Raw genomic sequence first — 15,555 nt, forward strand, 5'->3', positions numbered from 1 at the left:
AGCCAAGATTTTAACTGAGGACTGTCCGACATCAATGTTGTGGCCATTCCTTCTCTTTTCTTGTTTTTAATTAATTAATTTATTTATTTTAAAAGATTTTTATTGGAGCAGAGTTGATTTACAATTTGTGTTAGTTTCTGCTTTACGGCAAAGTGAATCAGTTACACATATACATATGTCCACTCTTTTTTAGATTCTTCTCCCATACAGGCCATTACAGAGTACTGAGTAGAGTTCCTTGTGCTATACAGTAGGTCCTTATTAGTTATCTATTTTATCTAGAGCAGTGTGTATATGTCAATCCCAATCTCCCAATTTATCCCTCCCCCTACCCTTTACCCGCTGGTAACCGTAAGTTTATTTTCTACATCTGTAACTCTATTTCTGTTTTGTAGATAAATTCATTTGTACCCCTTTTTTAGATTCCACATATAAGCACTATCTTCATTCAGTATGACAATCTCTAGGTCCATCCATGTTGTTGCAAATGGCATTACTTCATTCTTTTTTATGGCTGAGTAATACTCCATTGTACATATGGACCACATCTTCTTTATCCATTCTTCTGTTGATGAACGTTTAGGTTGCTTCCATGTCCTGGCTACTGTAAATAGAGCTGCTATGGACATTAGGGTGCTCTTTTCTTATTTTTTAAACTGTCCTTACTTAAAAAATTAAAGTCTCTTTTATTAATAAATATATATATATACACACATATATAACTGAATCACTTTGTTGTGAAAGTGACTGAACCTAACACAATGTTGTAAATCAACTACATATCAATTAAAAAAAAGTCTCTTTTAAGCCCTACCTCCAATCCTGTCTACTCTTTAGGGGCGACCACTGTTATTAGTTTCTCATGGTACCTCTGGACCTGGCTGTCCATTTTCAGACATACAGATACACATATGCACACGCAGAAACGTTTTCCTTCGTAAATGGGATCATAGTACGTATTGTCACACTTGCTTTTATCCCCCTTAACTGTTCCCCTCTTTGCGGTCATTCAGGTTGTTTTAAATTTTTAATTATAAATGAAGCTGCAAGGATCCTCTCTGTGCACCCATCTCTGTGCATGTATCTAGTACAGCAGGATCACAGAAGTCAGAATCTGTGGGATCAGAAGATTGGCACATTAAAAATTTGGATAGATATTGCCAATTATCCTCCACTGAATTCAACTGCCACCAACAGTATATGACAGTGCCCATTTCTCCACATCTTCACCGACACTGAATGTTATTCATGTTTCAGATGTTCGATAATCTGACCAATGATAAATAGTATTTTACTGATTTTTTGTTGGCATTTATTTCATTAATAATGAGGTTGGGTATATTTTCAAAAGTTTATTGACTGTATTTATTCCATGTTTATGTGTAGATATCCTTTGGCCATTTTCTTTCTTTTTATTTTTTTATTTTTTAGGCTGCACCATGAGGCACGTGGGATCTTAGTTCCCTGACCAGGGTTCGAAACGGTGCCCCCTGCATTGGGAACATGGAATCTTAACCACTGGACCGCCAGGGAAGTCCCTGGCCATTTTCTAATTTTTGTTTATTTATTTATTTTTGGCTGTGCCAGGTCTTCGTTGCAGCATGTGGAATCTTGAGTTGTGGCATGCAGACTTCTTAGTTGCAGCATGCAGACTCTTAGTTGCAGTGTGCATGTGGGATCTAGCTCCCCGACCACGGACTGAACCCGGGCCCCCTGCATTGGGAGCTCGGGAGTCCTAACCGCTTGACCACCAGGGAAGTCCCTCTGGCCATTTTTCTTATTAGATTTTTTTTCTTATTGATTTGCATGAGCTCTTTGTCTTTGTTTCTTTGTTCTTTCTACCATATCTTGATTCTAAGAACTCAGCTTAGAATATGAGTGATAAAGCCATACTGATTGGCTGAACTCCCGTGTCCCAGTTAATGCCCTCTATCCATGGCTAAAGACCATCTTTATCTTTAGCTCTGAACTAGACATGGGCTAAATTACCAAAATGATAAAGACTTTCCAAATCTGTTCCATTCAGTTGCAGGTTCTACTTGGGATGGTTGGGCTTAGATCAAAATTAAAGTTAACTGGCCTTGTGACTTAACTTCTCTGGGCCTCAGTTTCCTCACTTGTAAGATGGGATTAATAATATGAACCCCTTAGGGTTTGGGGCACGATTAAAGGAGAAAATGACAACAGAGACAGGATCTGGCAGGTGGTAAGAGTCTTAATACTTGTCATATCCACTCCCCCATCACTGCATTATTGCATTTTTCATGGTTTTTTTTGAATAATTGTCTGTTTCCATATGTGTCTTTTCTGCTAGACATGTACTCCTTGTCTTGTTCATCTTTGTAGTCCCACGTCCAGCAGCAGGTCTTGGGCATGTATGTTGGATGATTCTGAGTTGCCCTTAACCTCAGGCTGGAGCCTCTCCCTCCTCACACCCTGACATATATTCCTTAGAATCAGGAACCCAGCACTTTCCTCTTTCTCTAGGCTTTGCCTTTCAAATGATCTCACCTGTCCTTCTGGCTTCAGCTGAAGCTGACATCCCACTGGCCCTCGCTCCAGTTCTCATCTCTCTCAGTTCCAGGGCTGCATCTCCAGCCGCCCTGCTGGACACTTCATGTTCACGGCCCCATGACTCAGCCGCTTCCCCAACAAGTCTCACCTCCTGTCGCTAAATGAATGTGCACCACACTTGGGGAAAAGCCTTTGGTTTCAGAGCTTCTAGATTTTGGTGTCACAGACAAGCTTCTGTATGCCTGCCTGGAGCTGCCTGTTTCCTGCCTATTTGCGCTGCTGAGTGCGAGGTTGCACAGGGCTAGGTGGGGGCTTGTTCCTGTTGAGGTTCCAGCTAGTGCCTGGCACGAGGTTGGCGCTTTGATGCTGATGATGATAAACAGCAACACCATCTGTCACTCACGGAGCAGGCACCCACCATGGGCAACTCTGTAAATCGCTGGACTATCATCGCAACACTGGGGGGAGTCACTACTATTATCCCCCCTTCACTGATGGAGAAACTGAGGCCAATGTTAAGACCCAGGTCTGTGCGATTCCAAATCCCTATTTTTGCGTTTACACTGTCACCTCCCTCCTTTGCCTCATTTGGAGGCTGAAGGGCCCGGGCATCTTCTCAGGCCAATCTCCTGACATCTCAGTGATGGCCTTCATCTTCTCTTCTTCCCCAGAGTAGAGGGCACGGCTTTGGCTGAAACCTCTCAAGTTCGTCTCAAACCCAAGCCCAGGGATGCCTCCTTTCCAGCCCCACAGCTGTCAGTCTTTGCAGCCCCCCTCTCTTGCGGGAAGGTCTGTCGTGTGGTGTGGGTGCTGGCTCCCCCGTGGCTGTCAGCCCTGCCCCAAGACACTGCTCTGAAAGCTCAGCCTGGACACTCCCCACTCCCTTCCTGCGCTGCCAGATAACCCACACACGAGCTCCTCAGTCGGCATTCAAAGACCCCCCATTTAGGGCCCAATCTTTGCTTTTCAGTCTCATCCCACTCACCCTCTTCCCCCAGATCACGGTGACCAGCCTGGCCTCTCGTGTCATCCTGTAAACTGGTCTCAGGCCCGACACAGGGAAATCTTTCTTAGGATCTGTCCCTGTTGTCCATCATCCTATGGGGATGGATGCTGCCCGGGTCAGAACACCTGGCCCGGGCCTTGCTTCTAGCAGGGCTGGTGTCCTACCGGTCCCTGGGATCCTCCAGAACAAGGGCCTGGCCTCCAACATCTGTGTCCTGGGCACAGGGCCTGGGCACACTAGGTGCTCAGTAAGCACTGTCACCTCCTCACAGGCACAAGGTTTGGACAGACCTGCAGTAGCCATTGATGATCCTTCCAGATACCACCTTCCGGAAAGGCTCCCAGTGCTTGGCTTCTCCTTCCACAGGCGCGCCCAGCAGGACAACGTCCTCGATGATCCCTTGGCAATCTGGAGAGAGACCCCGCAAAAGACCGTCAGCACCCCTGGCCACAGCAGGTCCTGAGAGCGACTCTCCAATAGCGGTGGAGGAAATGGATGTCACGTACACGCACACACACGTGCATATGCACACCCACACTCATGCACACATGCACACATATGCTCAGGCACCTGCGCAAACACATTCACGCACACACATTCATGCACACAAACACACACAGGCCCACACAGTACGGTGGCTTCCATTCACTGAGTTCCAGGCCCTCCAGTGTCCGATCTATTCCTGCAAAGCTCATCATCCCCATTTTATAGTTAAGGAAAACCAAAGAAATTTTCAAGATCACATGGCCAGTAAGTGGCATGGCCCAAACTGGGACCCAGGTCTATTTCCACCCTCCATGAAGCTCACAACTGGCCGTGGACTCAGATGGAGTGTCTCCCTTTAGAAGGGACTGATGGCCCCTAGCGCATTGCACGTGCCAGGCAGGAGACACCACAGCCTTCCTCTGCAATAGGTTCTCAAGGGTCTGTGGAGCCTGGCGGGAAGGTGGGAGTGGAGAGGAGAGGGGGGCTCAGGATCCTGGGACACGGAGTACATGCAGCAGCTGCACTGACCTAGTGGTTCAGAGTATTTTAGGCCAGGGCTCCTCTGAGCGCAGCTCGTGCATGAGGGCTGGCCCGTGGGCTGTCTGTCTTGTAAGTATAGATCAGCAAAGCAGCGTTTCTTTGATCTCCTTGCAGACTGGAAACCAACCGCTCACACATGGGAGTGCAGAGCGCACTTTGAGAAGCACTGCTCTAGACCCGTGGGGGTGCACGTGCACCTCAACCCCCAGTCACCCCCTGACCCGGCTCTATTTTTCTTCTTGTCACACCTCACTTGTTTACATCTGTCTCCTCCTCTAATATCTGGGTTCAGGGAGGGCGGGGCTTCAGCTGCCTTGGTCACAGCTGTATAGGACAGTGCCTAGTCTATACTTGGGGCTCAGTAAAGGTGTGAATGAATGAGTGAGTAAATACACTGCCATCCCCTGGGACAACCAGGATATGTGCTTTGCAGTTGCAAAGCCCTGGGTTCAAATCCCGGCTCAGTGACTTCTGAGCCAAGTCACTTAACTTCTCTGAGCCTACAGGTGGCTATGGTACTGCCTTGGTGGTCTTTATGGGGATGAAGTCATGGTGGGGAAAAACCCAGCGTAGTGAACACACAGTGGAAGTTAGTGTCTCCCCGCCCCGTCCCCTGTCCTGTGCCCCTGCCGCTCCGCAGGTTCTGAGCTCCCCCAAATTTGGGGAGTAGCACGATCCGTGCCATTCCTGGGGAGTGGGCCCCCGTGGGAGAGCTCACCCAGTCCTCCCACTCTCTCTTGCTGAGGGACACAGGACAGGTGGCTTCCTCTCTCTGGGCTCTGGTTTCTAACCAGAGTGCGTCTAACTGTCTTCCGTTCGGGCTGCTGTGTCAGAGTTTGTCTGAGTAAACGGTTCCAGGCTAACAGGAGTTTGAGAAGCCCTGTGCTCCTCTGGCTCTGAGTTATAAGATTCCAGGGCACAGAATTCTGATTTCACTCCTCTGCTTCCAGGGATAGGATAATCTGGCAGAAGGATGGAAAACTTCAGGAAGCTGGTGGTTTGTGTTGAATTGCAAGGATGACTCAGATACCGTTTGATGTAAGGGCTATTTCAGGTGCTTATGTTGTTGGCAAGGCTGTAGCTTTGATTCTGACCCCTTCTCTCGGCAGATGAGGAAACACGGAGTCTCAGAGGGGGTGGGGCATGCCCACGGTCACACAGGTAGTGAGAATACAGCTGGGCCCAGAACCCGGCACGGGGAGCTGTCAGGGCCTGGGGCCATTCTCTCCGCTGTTTACGGTAACAACTCAGAGCACAGCGATCGCAGGTGGGTTATCATTGTTCCCACGGTGCCAAACGGCTGTGGGCCCCGGGTCAATGACTGAGCTTAGCAGCTCTCTCTGGACGCCGGCCACTCAGGGCACCTGCCCTGTCCCCCAGAATCTCTCCATCTGAGGAGCTGGGACAGCGTTGCAGCCCTGGGTGCCGACGCCTGGAGGGCTGGGACCTCCTTGTGGCCAGCAGGGGAACTGCAGCATTCCCTATCAGGTTACCCTGAGCAGCTGTCAGGATCCTGTGACTAGCGATCGGACAGGTGTTATGAAAAGCAAACAAAGGTAGTTGCCTTTTGCTGAGACTAGTAGCTGAATCTCACAAAACAGTCCAGAGCCCAGTCAAATCAAGTCAGGGTAGGCGGTGAGCTGGAAACACATTTACCTATCTCTGAAGCCTGGCTTTAAACTGCCTTTCTAGACCTCTTCCCCTTTATTCTCAGACTGCTGCCACAGTCGGATGTGCCTGTCTTATGTTTGAAAAGATGATTTGCTCTCTAGGAGGCTGCATACCTAGAGATAAGCCACGTGGCAGGCTCTTGGTAATGCACAGGTGTTAGCTTAAAGAAAGTTGGTGAGAATCATTTTAGACCCACCCAAGGGACAATCCTGTACTGTTCCCGGAATGAGACGGTCCAGGAGGGGAAACCTGAGTTAGGAAAACTGGCTGCTGAAGTAGATGCTGGAGAAAAAATGTCAAAATTCACTGTTTGGTCCAAAACCTTATAATACCAGAAGATTTCAGCCTTCCAGGTAAAAATACAGAAAATCCTCACTCAGGTACCACTTTTAGTGTCAAGCAGTCCCCTTTCATGGGCACAGATGATCCGTCACATCATGACATGAGTTCAGCGCAGAATACCCCCGCTTTTCAAGACCAACACAAGAAACTGGCATTTAACATTTTAATAATAACGAACATAAGATGACCTCACTGTCTTTTTCCTGCAGGGACCACGAATGTTTGCTGAAACATGTTGGGATTTATTCCTATATTGCTACCACCAACTTTTCTTCTTGTGAATTTTTTTTTTTTTTTTTTCTTCTTGTGAATTTTTAAGGTGTTAACATATAGTTCCATAGTTTTATAAATAGTCAGGGATCCAAGGTGCATCGGTCACCTTCAAGTTCAGGACTCAAGTTCAGGTTCAGCTTTTGGGCTTGGATTGCTCATTTTTTAAACAGTCTTGTGTATGTTATTAATATAATACTTTTACTGTTGAAGCTGGAGGCCTTTCATTCTTATGACTTTGGCATTAAGGAGGCTCCATCCCTGGGGCAATTAAAAAGAAAAGCTTTATTAGTCCTGTCTTTATCCCTCCACTTCCAGTCCTTTTTGTCACTCACGTATGGTGAGAAACATTATCTTCCCACATTGTCTTTGCTTTTTTTTTTTTTTTTTAAAGCACTTTTCTTTTTTATAGCTACTTTATTTATTTATTTATTTATTTTATTTTTGGATGTGTTGGGTCTTCGGTTCATGCGAGGGCTTTCTCTAGTTGAGGCAAGTGGGGGCCACTCTTCACCGCGGTGCGGGGACCGCTCTTCATCGCGGTGCGCGGGCCTTTCACTATCGCGGCCCCTCCCGTCACGGGGCACAGGCTCCAGACGCGCAGGCTCAGTAGTTGTGGCTCACGGGCCCAGCTGCTCCGTGGCATGTGGGATCTTCCCAGACCAGGGCTCGAACCCGTGTCCCCTGCATTAGCAGGCAGATTCTCAACCACTGCGCCACCAGGGAAGCCCTGTCTTTGCTTTTACCTCTTATTTTCATTACTTTTTTTTTTTTTTTTTGGCCGCACCCCGTGGCTTGTGGGATCTTAGTTCCTGACCAGGGATTGAACCTGGGACTATGGCAGTGAAAGCGCTGAGTCCTAACCACTGGACTGCCAGGGAAGTCCTTCTTTTTTTTATTCTTAACACAGGACCCAAAGAGATCCCTTTAAAATTCGAGTCATAGGCATGAGGTACATTTTGGGGGTGATGGAAATGTTCTACAACTGGGTCATGGTGATGGTTTGTACAATTCTGCACATTCGCTAAAAATCACTGAATTGTACACTTAAAATGGGGGGGATTGTGTAATATGTAAATGACACTGCAGGAAAGTCAGATCATTTCACTCCTGTGCTCAAAACTCTCCTGTGGGAGCCATCTCTTGTGGAGTCAGAGTCAAAGTCATTTCAACAGCCCTCGAAGCCCTGCGTGACCTTCCCCACGCTTTCCCCTTGCTCACTCTCTTCCAGCCACACTGGCCTTGCTGTTCCAGAACATGCCAGGCCTTTCCCTTGCTGATCTCTCCTCCTGATGCGTTTCCCTCCAACATCCACAAGCCTCACCCCCCGACCTGCTCCTTCACCTCTTTGTTGAACTGCCACCCTCCAAAGGGAGGAAGGTGCAACCTCCCACCCCTACCAGGTGCCCCATCTCCCCTCTCTGATTTATTTTTCTCCATAGCACTTGAGACCATCTGACTTACTACCTATTTTACTTTTACAATGTCTCCTATAATCTGTCTCCTACTACACGTGAGCTCCTCAAGGGTTGAGATTGTTCTTTTTTGTGTTCCCCAGGGAATCCCCAGTGCCTAGAACAGCAACTGGCACAGATGCTCTGCTCAGTAAGTATTTGTGGGATGAAGGAAAGCAAGCTGTGGGACTCAGCAACCCTTCATGTTGAGAATACATGCAAAAAGTTTATTTTTTAAATTTTTAAAATTTTCCTCCCGGTATAACTTCTTTCGAGAGGCTCTAGCTGAGGATCTCTGTAGACTGGATAAAAGCAAATGAAGAGTGCTGACTTGGCTGAAAGTAAATGGAAGAGTATTTAACCAGGGTTCTCAGCTCTTTCAATTGCTGGTTTCCAGAGCTCTGCTCCAGGGGAACGGATGGTACTGTGACTGACCGCAGTCTGCAGTGGGCAAGAATAATGACCGGTCCTTCCAAAGCTGACTCTGCCTCAGTCTCCTCTGCTGGCTTCCGACAATGTGACCCAGAGGCTCACGGTGACCTCCCAAGAAGCACCCAACATCACCTGTATTAACAAAAACCCCTTGGGCTTGGCCTACATAATAAGAAGGCTCAGGGTCTCCAGACCCTTCAGATGATTCATGGTACAGCTCAGGGTGCCCCATCTCTGGGGGCAAAGATCCAGAGCAACTTCAAGGGCTTAAGAAACTGCACAATTGCGAACTGCTGTCGGCCAGTTAAATGTCTCCTGTCTCACACAGCAGGTGTCATGATTCTAAGACTGTATCAGATGCTGTTGCAACTCACAGAATTCCTGGATTCAGGTAGTTTTTGGTCATTACATACTTTTTCCTCCAGGAGATGCTGGAAGTGTGATGACTGCCATATGCAGGGCTGTGAAGTGCTTGCCATTAGAAAGGGCTCAGGTTTGAGCCTGCGAGTCTGGAGCCTGTGCTCCACAACAAGAGAGGCCGCGATAATGAGAGGCCCGCGCACCGCGATGAAGAGTGGCCCCCACTTGCCTCAACTGGAGAAAGCCCTCGCACAGAAACGAAGACCCAACACAGCCATAAATAAATAAATAAATAAATAAAGATACATGAAATTGCTAAAATTAAAAAAAAAAAAAAAAAAAAAGAAAGGGCTCAGTTTCAAAAAGGTTGGGAATCACCAGTCCAGGGGAAGTAGCTGGACCTTTGGCACAAGAGAAATCTGTGTTCAAAGCTTGGTTTTATGTGAACTGAAGTCAGTTATTTAATAACTTGGAGCCTCAGCTTCCTCATCTTTAAAATGGAGATAATATAATAATACTGATTTCCCAGGGCTGGCGTGAGGTTATATGTTCAGGGCGGTGTCTGGCACATGGCTTGGTCAGTGGTGTCCACTGTTATTCCCGTGCAGATGATCAATTTGGCGACTAGGGAGAAATGGTGGGCGTGAGGCACTGTCTTTGGAGAGGGCTCAGCCATTATAGTCACCGTGCCTGTTTCTAGCCAGCCGCTAATTGCAGGCACTATTTTAGGAGTTAGTTGTGGGAAGTGGTGATGCCAGGCATCTGGTAGCAGTGGACAGTAGTATCGGCCTCCTTCAGAGCACAACCTCTAGAGAGAAGCAGCTGAAGAGCTGTAAGCAATGGTTAAACACTTCCTCATTTACTTTAATTTTTTTTTTTTTTTTTTTTTTTGGGCCGAGCCACACGGCTTGAGGGATCTTAGTTCCTCGACCAGGGATTGAACCCACACCCTCGGCAGTGAAAGCTCGGAGTCCTAACCACTGGACCGCCAGGGAATTCCCAAAATTAAAAAAAAAAAAATTGTGGTGAAATACACCTAACATAAGATTTTCCATCTTAACCATTTTTCAGTGTACAGTTCAGTAGCATTAAGTACACTCACATGGTTGTGCAACCATCCTCACTTGCTTTTATCACTCAGAATTTAGATAAATCAGTTTCTATCTTGTCAACTGCTCTTATCACTCCTTCAGCAGTTCACGCCAGATTCCTGATATGACACTTTTACCACCTGGCGCTCCTGGCAGTCTGGAGATCGTCTTAGCTTTTCAAAAGAAAACCCAAGAGTTGAGAATAGGCCATTCTTCACAACGGCAAGTGTCCCTTTACACTACAGCCTTGGCCTTGAAAATCATATATAAACTGAGTTTTTGTTAAACTAAACATTCTTAAAATGTACCAAGTAGGGCCAGCCCTTTCAAAGCGTCCCAAGGAGAATCCTTTTGTACAATGAGGGAGGACCAGCTGTCACTGGGGACAACCAGTCCCAGCCTCCCCTCTGTCATTTTGTCCTTTCCATACATTGGGCTTTCTGAAAGTGAGGCAGGCCCAGGCAGCGCTTTCCAGGTCTTTCTAAACACCCTCCTCTAGGAGTTACACAGAAATCTCATCAAACGGCCAGAAAGGCAACATCACAAACTCCCATAGGCCTATCACACTGTCAATAATGAGATTCTCCTGGGCTGCAAAGACCAAAGTTTGAGAAGCAAAAAAGAAGGATTTTTTCCCTCCTGGCAGGGGGTCATGTGTGCAGTGAGTGATAAGGTGGGAATGAAGGAGGAAATTATCTCCTGACTTCGAGTCCAGAAAACAGACCTTGAAGTAAATGATATGAACTGCATCTAACACAAACGAAATCCATTCCAAAGATACACATACGCGCCCATGATAAACACACAGACGTGGCCAAAGGGAGAAGGAGAGGGCAGGAGCCAGGCATAAAGGGAGATGAAGGGAGGCTTTGACTGTCCCCCACCCCTCGACCCCCAGTGGAATGAGGTTCACACTGGAAAGAATTGTTTAAGGGAGCCCGTTTGGATATATTATAAGGATTTGGGATGAATTCTTTATGGAAGGAGTAAGCCTTCATCTCTCCCTTTTGATTTCCATCTCTTTCATTTGGCAAAGTGGTAAGGCTGTTACTAGCATCCTGGGACCCAAAAAATTAATCTGCATGCCTGACCTCTCTTCGTTCTCCACCACCCTACCCTGGAGGGCGGGGTGGTGGTGGGGGAGCGGTGGGCTAAAGCCGGGTCTGTCTGAGGACAAAGCAACTGACAGATGCAATTCCACGGAAGGGAAAGAAATCCCATCAAATGCAAGGTCTGCTATCATGGAGATGAAAGAGCCAGTTGACTGAATGACAGTCTGTTCTGCATTTCAGCTGGTATCTAGTGACAGCCCAGAAATAGTTTCCAGCTAAGTGAGAGTTTAGGAATTCAAGGGTCAGGATGTTTAAATGTATCTGAGCTTAGTGACAAACTCTTTTGCCTTGGCTTTGTCCTTCAAACATCATGGACAGTAATGTTGGTCTAACTTCTTAGAGGCTGGGAATGAAACTGGAGAGAGAGATCTTGCTGCAAAGTTGTTTCTTTTTTAAACAAAGTTCTGGTATTCTATTTCTTAATCCCCCTCCTTCTTTTCTTTATCTTCATCATCATCATCATCACAGCTTACCTCAGGATAGGCTAAGAGCTTTATACATATATTATTTCATCTACTTCTCATAATGATCCTAGGAGTTAAGCAGTACTACTCCCATTTTATGACGGGAAAAGCTTGCCTCAGAGACACTAAGTAACTTGCCCAAGGTCACACAGTAAGTGGCAGAGTGGAATTCAGTTATTCCTACATTTTCTCTCCTACTCTCCTGTCCTACTTCCCTTTGCTATGAAACATAATCTTGACTCAAAACATACGTCTTTTGATAACTGTGACATCTTCTAAAATCGTATATTAAAAACAGAACAACACACCCTGCCAAGATGAACAGTTCCAATTCGGTTGAGTCAAGAGATGCACTAGCAGGCTGGACTTTGCTAGAAGATTAATATCCTGATGTGGGCACCACACCAAAGGCACATGACCTTCTGCTTTGGCAATCTCGGGAACATGTGCCAAACCAAGTGGGCAAAAAGATAATGCAAAGAAAAAGAAAAAGGGGTCCACATGAAAGATGACACACTTTCTATTTTTTTTTTTTTAAATTTTATTTATTTATTTATTTATTTATGGCTGTGTTGGGTCTTCATTTCTGTGCGAGGGCTCTCTCTAGTTGCGGCAAGTGGGGGCCACTCTTCATCGCGGTGCGCGGGCCTCTCACTATCGCGGCCTCTCTTGTTGCGGAGCACAGGCTCCAGACGCGCAGGCTCAGCAATTGTGGCTCACGGGCCTAGTTGCTCCGCGGCATGTGGGATCTTCCCAGACCAGGGCTCGAACCCGTATCCCCTGCATTGGCAGGCAGATTCTCAACCACTGCGCCACCAGGGAAGCCCCCACTTTCTATTTTTTGATGGAGAGTTATGGCAATCCACCTACACCCTAACACCCAAACTCAATTCCCCATCAGAAAGGTCAAACTGACTAAGACGACATAACTTGGAAATACAGCTGCTGGTAAACTGTAGGCTGTGAGCCAGTATAAAACAAGCAATTTCATTATATATATGCATACACATAAATAAAATGTCATATATGTTCTATCAGCTAGCTATTGTTGTGTAACAAATTATCCCCAAACTCAGTGGCTTAAAGTAACCATTTGTTATTTCTCATGATCCTACCAGTGGGCTAGGCAGTTCTGCTGAGATTATCCAGGCATGCTTGATCCCACTGGGCTAACTCATGTGTCTACAACCAGCTGGTAGGTAGGCTGGGGGCTGGCTAAGATAACTTGGCTTTGCTCCCTGTAATCTGCCATCCTCCAGTGGGCTAGCCTTGACTTGTTCTTAAGACAATGGCAAGGTTCTAGGAGGGTGGAATCCATGTGCAAGGCCTTCTGAGGCCTAGGCTTGAAACTGACATGATGTCATTTCCTCTACCTTTTTTAGTGAATGCAAGTCACAAGGCCAGCCCAGATTCAAGGGGTGAAGAAACTGACTCCACTTCTTGATGGGAAGAGCTTCAGGGTCATATTGAAAAGGATGTGGATACAGGGAGGGGTGGAGAAGTAGGGCCATCTTTTGCAATCAGTCTACCACAGATATACACAATATGTCTGAAACACTGCAAAGTACTGATAGGTCATGTGCAATAAGCAAGTGGTTAAAAATCCCTGATGATACCAGTACTAGATGAATGGTTCTTTGAATTCTCACTTAGAAGGGGAAGGAGTGGGAAGAACACTGGGTGGGAATGATGCCAGGGTGCGGGGGTGGCCCAGCCAGGCTGTTTCCAAGTGGCTGTTTTCAGGGATGTGGTTTGGGGACCCTGAGTGAAGGCAGGATCCACCTAGAGAACTGGAAAAGCAGGCCAAGGCAGAACCCTTTAGGCAAGATCAAGGTGGGGTGTTCAAGTACTGATCCCGATCAAGTTCAAGATCAAGCACAAACACCAGATTCAGAGGGCCAGAGGTCACAGCTGCAGAGCAGGGTCTGGAGGCTCTTATTCAATTATGATAAAGGCAGCTAGTGTTTACCAGCATGGCCCTGGATTCTGGGAACAGTGCTATTCTCTCTGTATTATCACAGCAATATTCATTGTTTTTTGAAGTAGATCTTTGAGTAGTTATTGCAGCAAGGGTCTCTTAAAGGTAAACTTGCTCAGTCTTTGAAAATACCTTTTGGCTTCCATTTTGAATGATAGTTTAGCTGGATATAGAATTTTAGATGGACAGTTCTTTTTCTTTCTTTTCTGGCTTCTATTGTTTTAAGAAGTCTCATCAGTCTAGTTGAGCTTTCTTTGTAAGTAATCATTTAAAAAAAATCATTTTTAAAGTAATCATTTAAATAATTTCTCTTTATCTTTGGAGTTCTGCAATTTCACTATGATGTGCGTAGGTATAAAATATTTATCCTTCTCAAGACTCATGTTCCTTGAACCTCAGGAATCAAGTCTGGAAAACTCTCAGCCAATAAACTGTATCTCTCTCCTACTCTCTTCTTTTTGGAGTTGGTATTAGGCAAATGTTGAACTTAACTTTTCTTTCCTATCTTCTATCTCTTTATCTCTCTGTGATGCATTGTAATTTCTTCAAATCAATCTTCCAGTTCATTATTTCTCTCTTTAGATTTGTCTAATCTGTTGTTTAATTCATCCACCAAGGTTTTAATTTCAATGACTGTATTTTCATTTCTAAAAGTTCCATTTGATTTATTTTAAAATCTCCCTGTTCTTTTTTCAAAGTCTTACTCTTTCCACTTATTTTTCAATGTTTTAATTTATATCTTTAATAATTGCAAAGCTGCTTATTTTTTGAGGGGGGAGCTCTTTCAGACTGTTCTATTAGACTGAGCATCTAATCCTGATGTTTGTTTGTTTGTGACTTTCCCACATGGTGTTTTTTTGTTTCCCCCTGTGTGTTTTTTAAGTCTGGAATAAGAGCTCATCTTTAAAGCTGCTCTTACATGGGAATCTGTGTAGTTTGGATTGAGGACCTATTTTTCCCCAGACTAGTCTGGTGTCAATTTTTTGACTTGGGGAACTTGGGATCATGCAGGTGGTATAAATGTGAACCCTAAACCTGAGTGAGGCATGGCCCTGTGTCTCTGAATTCCCCAAGGAGACATATTTTTTCCCCCCAGTCAGGGCAACATGCTTATTACTCTGGTTTTCTGCTCCCTCCTTGTTCCTCACCTCTGGTGATTTCCTTTATTTTTTGGGAGCCCTGCTAAGTATTTAAAGAGGTATTTGCTATAGTTCATCTAGCATTTCTGGAGTATTTGTAGTGAGAGAATTTTCAGGCTGATTAGTTCACACTATTGCCACTCCAGAAATTGCTAATATAGCTCTAATATTTCTCCACTGTATGTTAATCGTCTCCTCTTTAAAAGAAAAAGGATAGGTCTCAGGCTCAGGGCCTTTGGCAGGTGACAACATCATGCTAGATCTTAATAGCATTGTTTTATTTTTAATGTTTTAATTTTTTAATGATTCTTTTCATGTATGATAATACTCGGTTTCCAGCTGAGGTAATGGTTCCTTACAAAATAAATACATTATGAGTTGATATAAAAATATTAAATTGGGGGGCTTCCCTGGTGGTGCGGTGGTTGGGAGTCCGTCTGCCAATGCAGGGGACACGGGTTCGTGCCCTGGTCTGGGAAGATCCCACGTGCCGCGGAGCAACTAGGCCCGTGAGCCACAATTACTGAGCCTGCGCGTCTGGAGCCTGTGCTCCGCAACGGGAGAGGCCGCGATAGTGGGAGGTCCGCGCACCGCGATAAGGAGTGGCCCCCACTTGCCACAAGTGGAGAAGGCCCTTGCACAGAGACGAGGACCCAACGTAGCCAAAGATAAATAAATAAATAAATAAATTAAAAA

General features: G+C 45.9%; 1 protein-coding gene across 8 annotated transcripts in view; it reads right to left on the reverse strand.

The window, feature by feature from the left end:
- Positions 1-15,555, reverse strand: part of TMCO4 (transmembrane and coiled-coil domains 4) — a 93,419-nt gene that overhangs the window by 10,858 nt on the left and 67,006 nt on the right. For 7 of the 8 annotated variants that reach the window (XM_059915200.1, XM_059915217.1, XM_059915198.1 and 4 more), the window contains one exon: positions 3,811-3,928. In XM_059915200.1, the coding sequence (XP_059771183.1) occupies positions 3,811-3,928 (118 nt within the window). Of the gene's footprint in view, positions 1-3,810; positions 3,929-6,816; positions 7,091-15,555 lie in introns of those variants that run through there. The other variant, XM_059915227.1, reaches the window with a different exon arrangement.

The sequence above is a fragment of the Balaenoptera ricei genome, chromosome 1 (genome assembly GCF_028023285.1).
Source record: "Balaenoptera ricei isolate mBalRic1 chromosome 1, mBalRic1.hap2, whole genome shotgun sequence".
NCBI classification, from domain to species: Eukaryota; Metazoa; Chordata; class Mammalia; order Artiodactyla; family Balaenopteridae; genus Balaenoptera; species Balaenoptera ricei.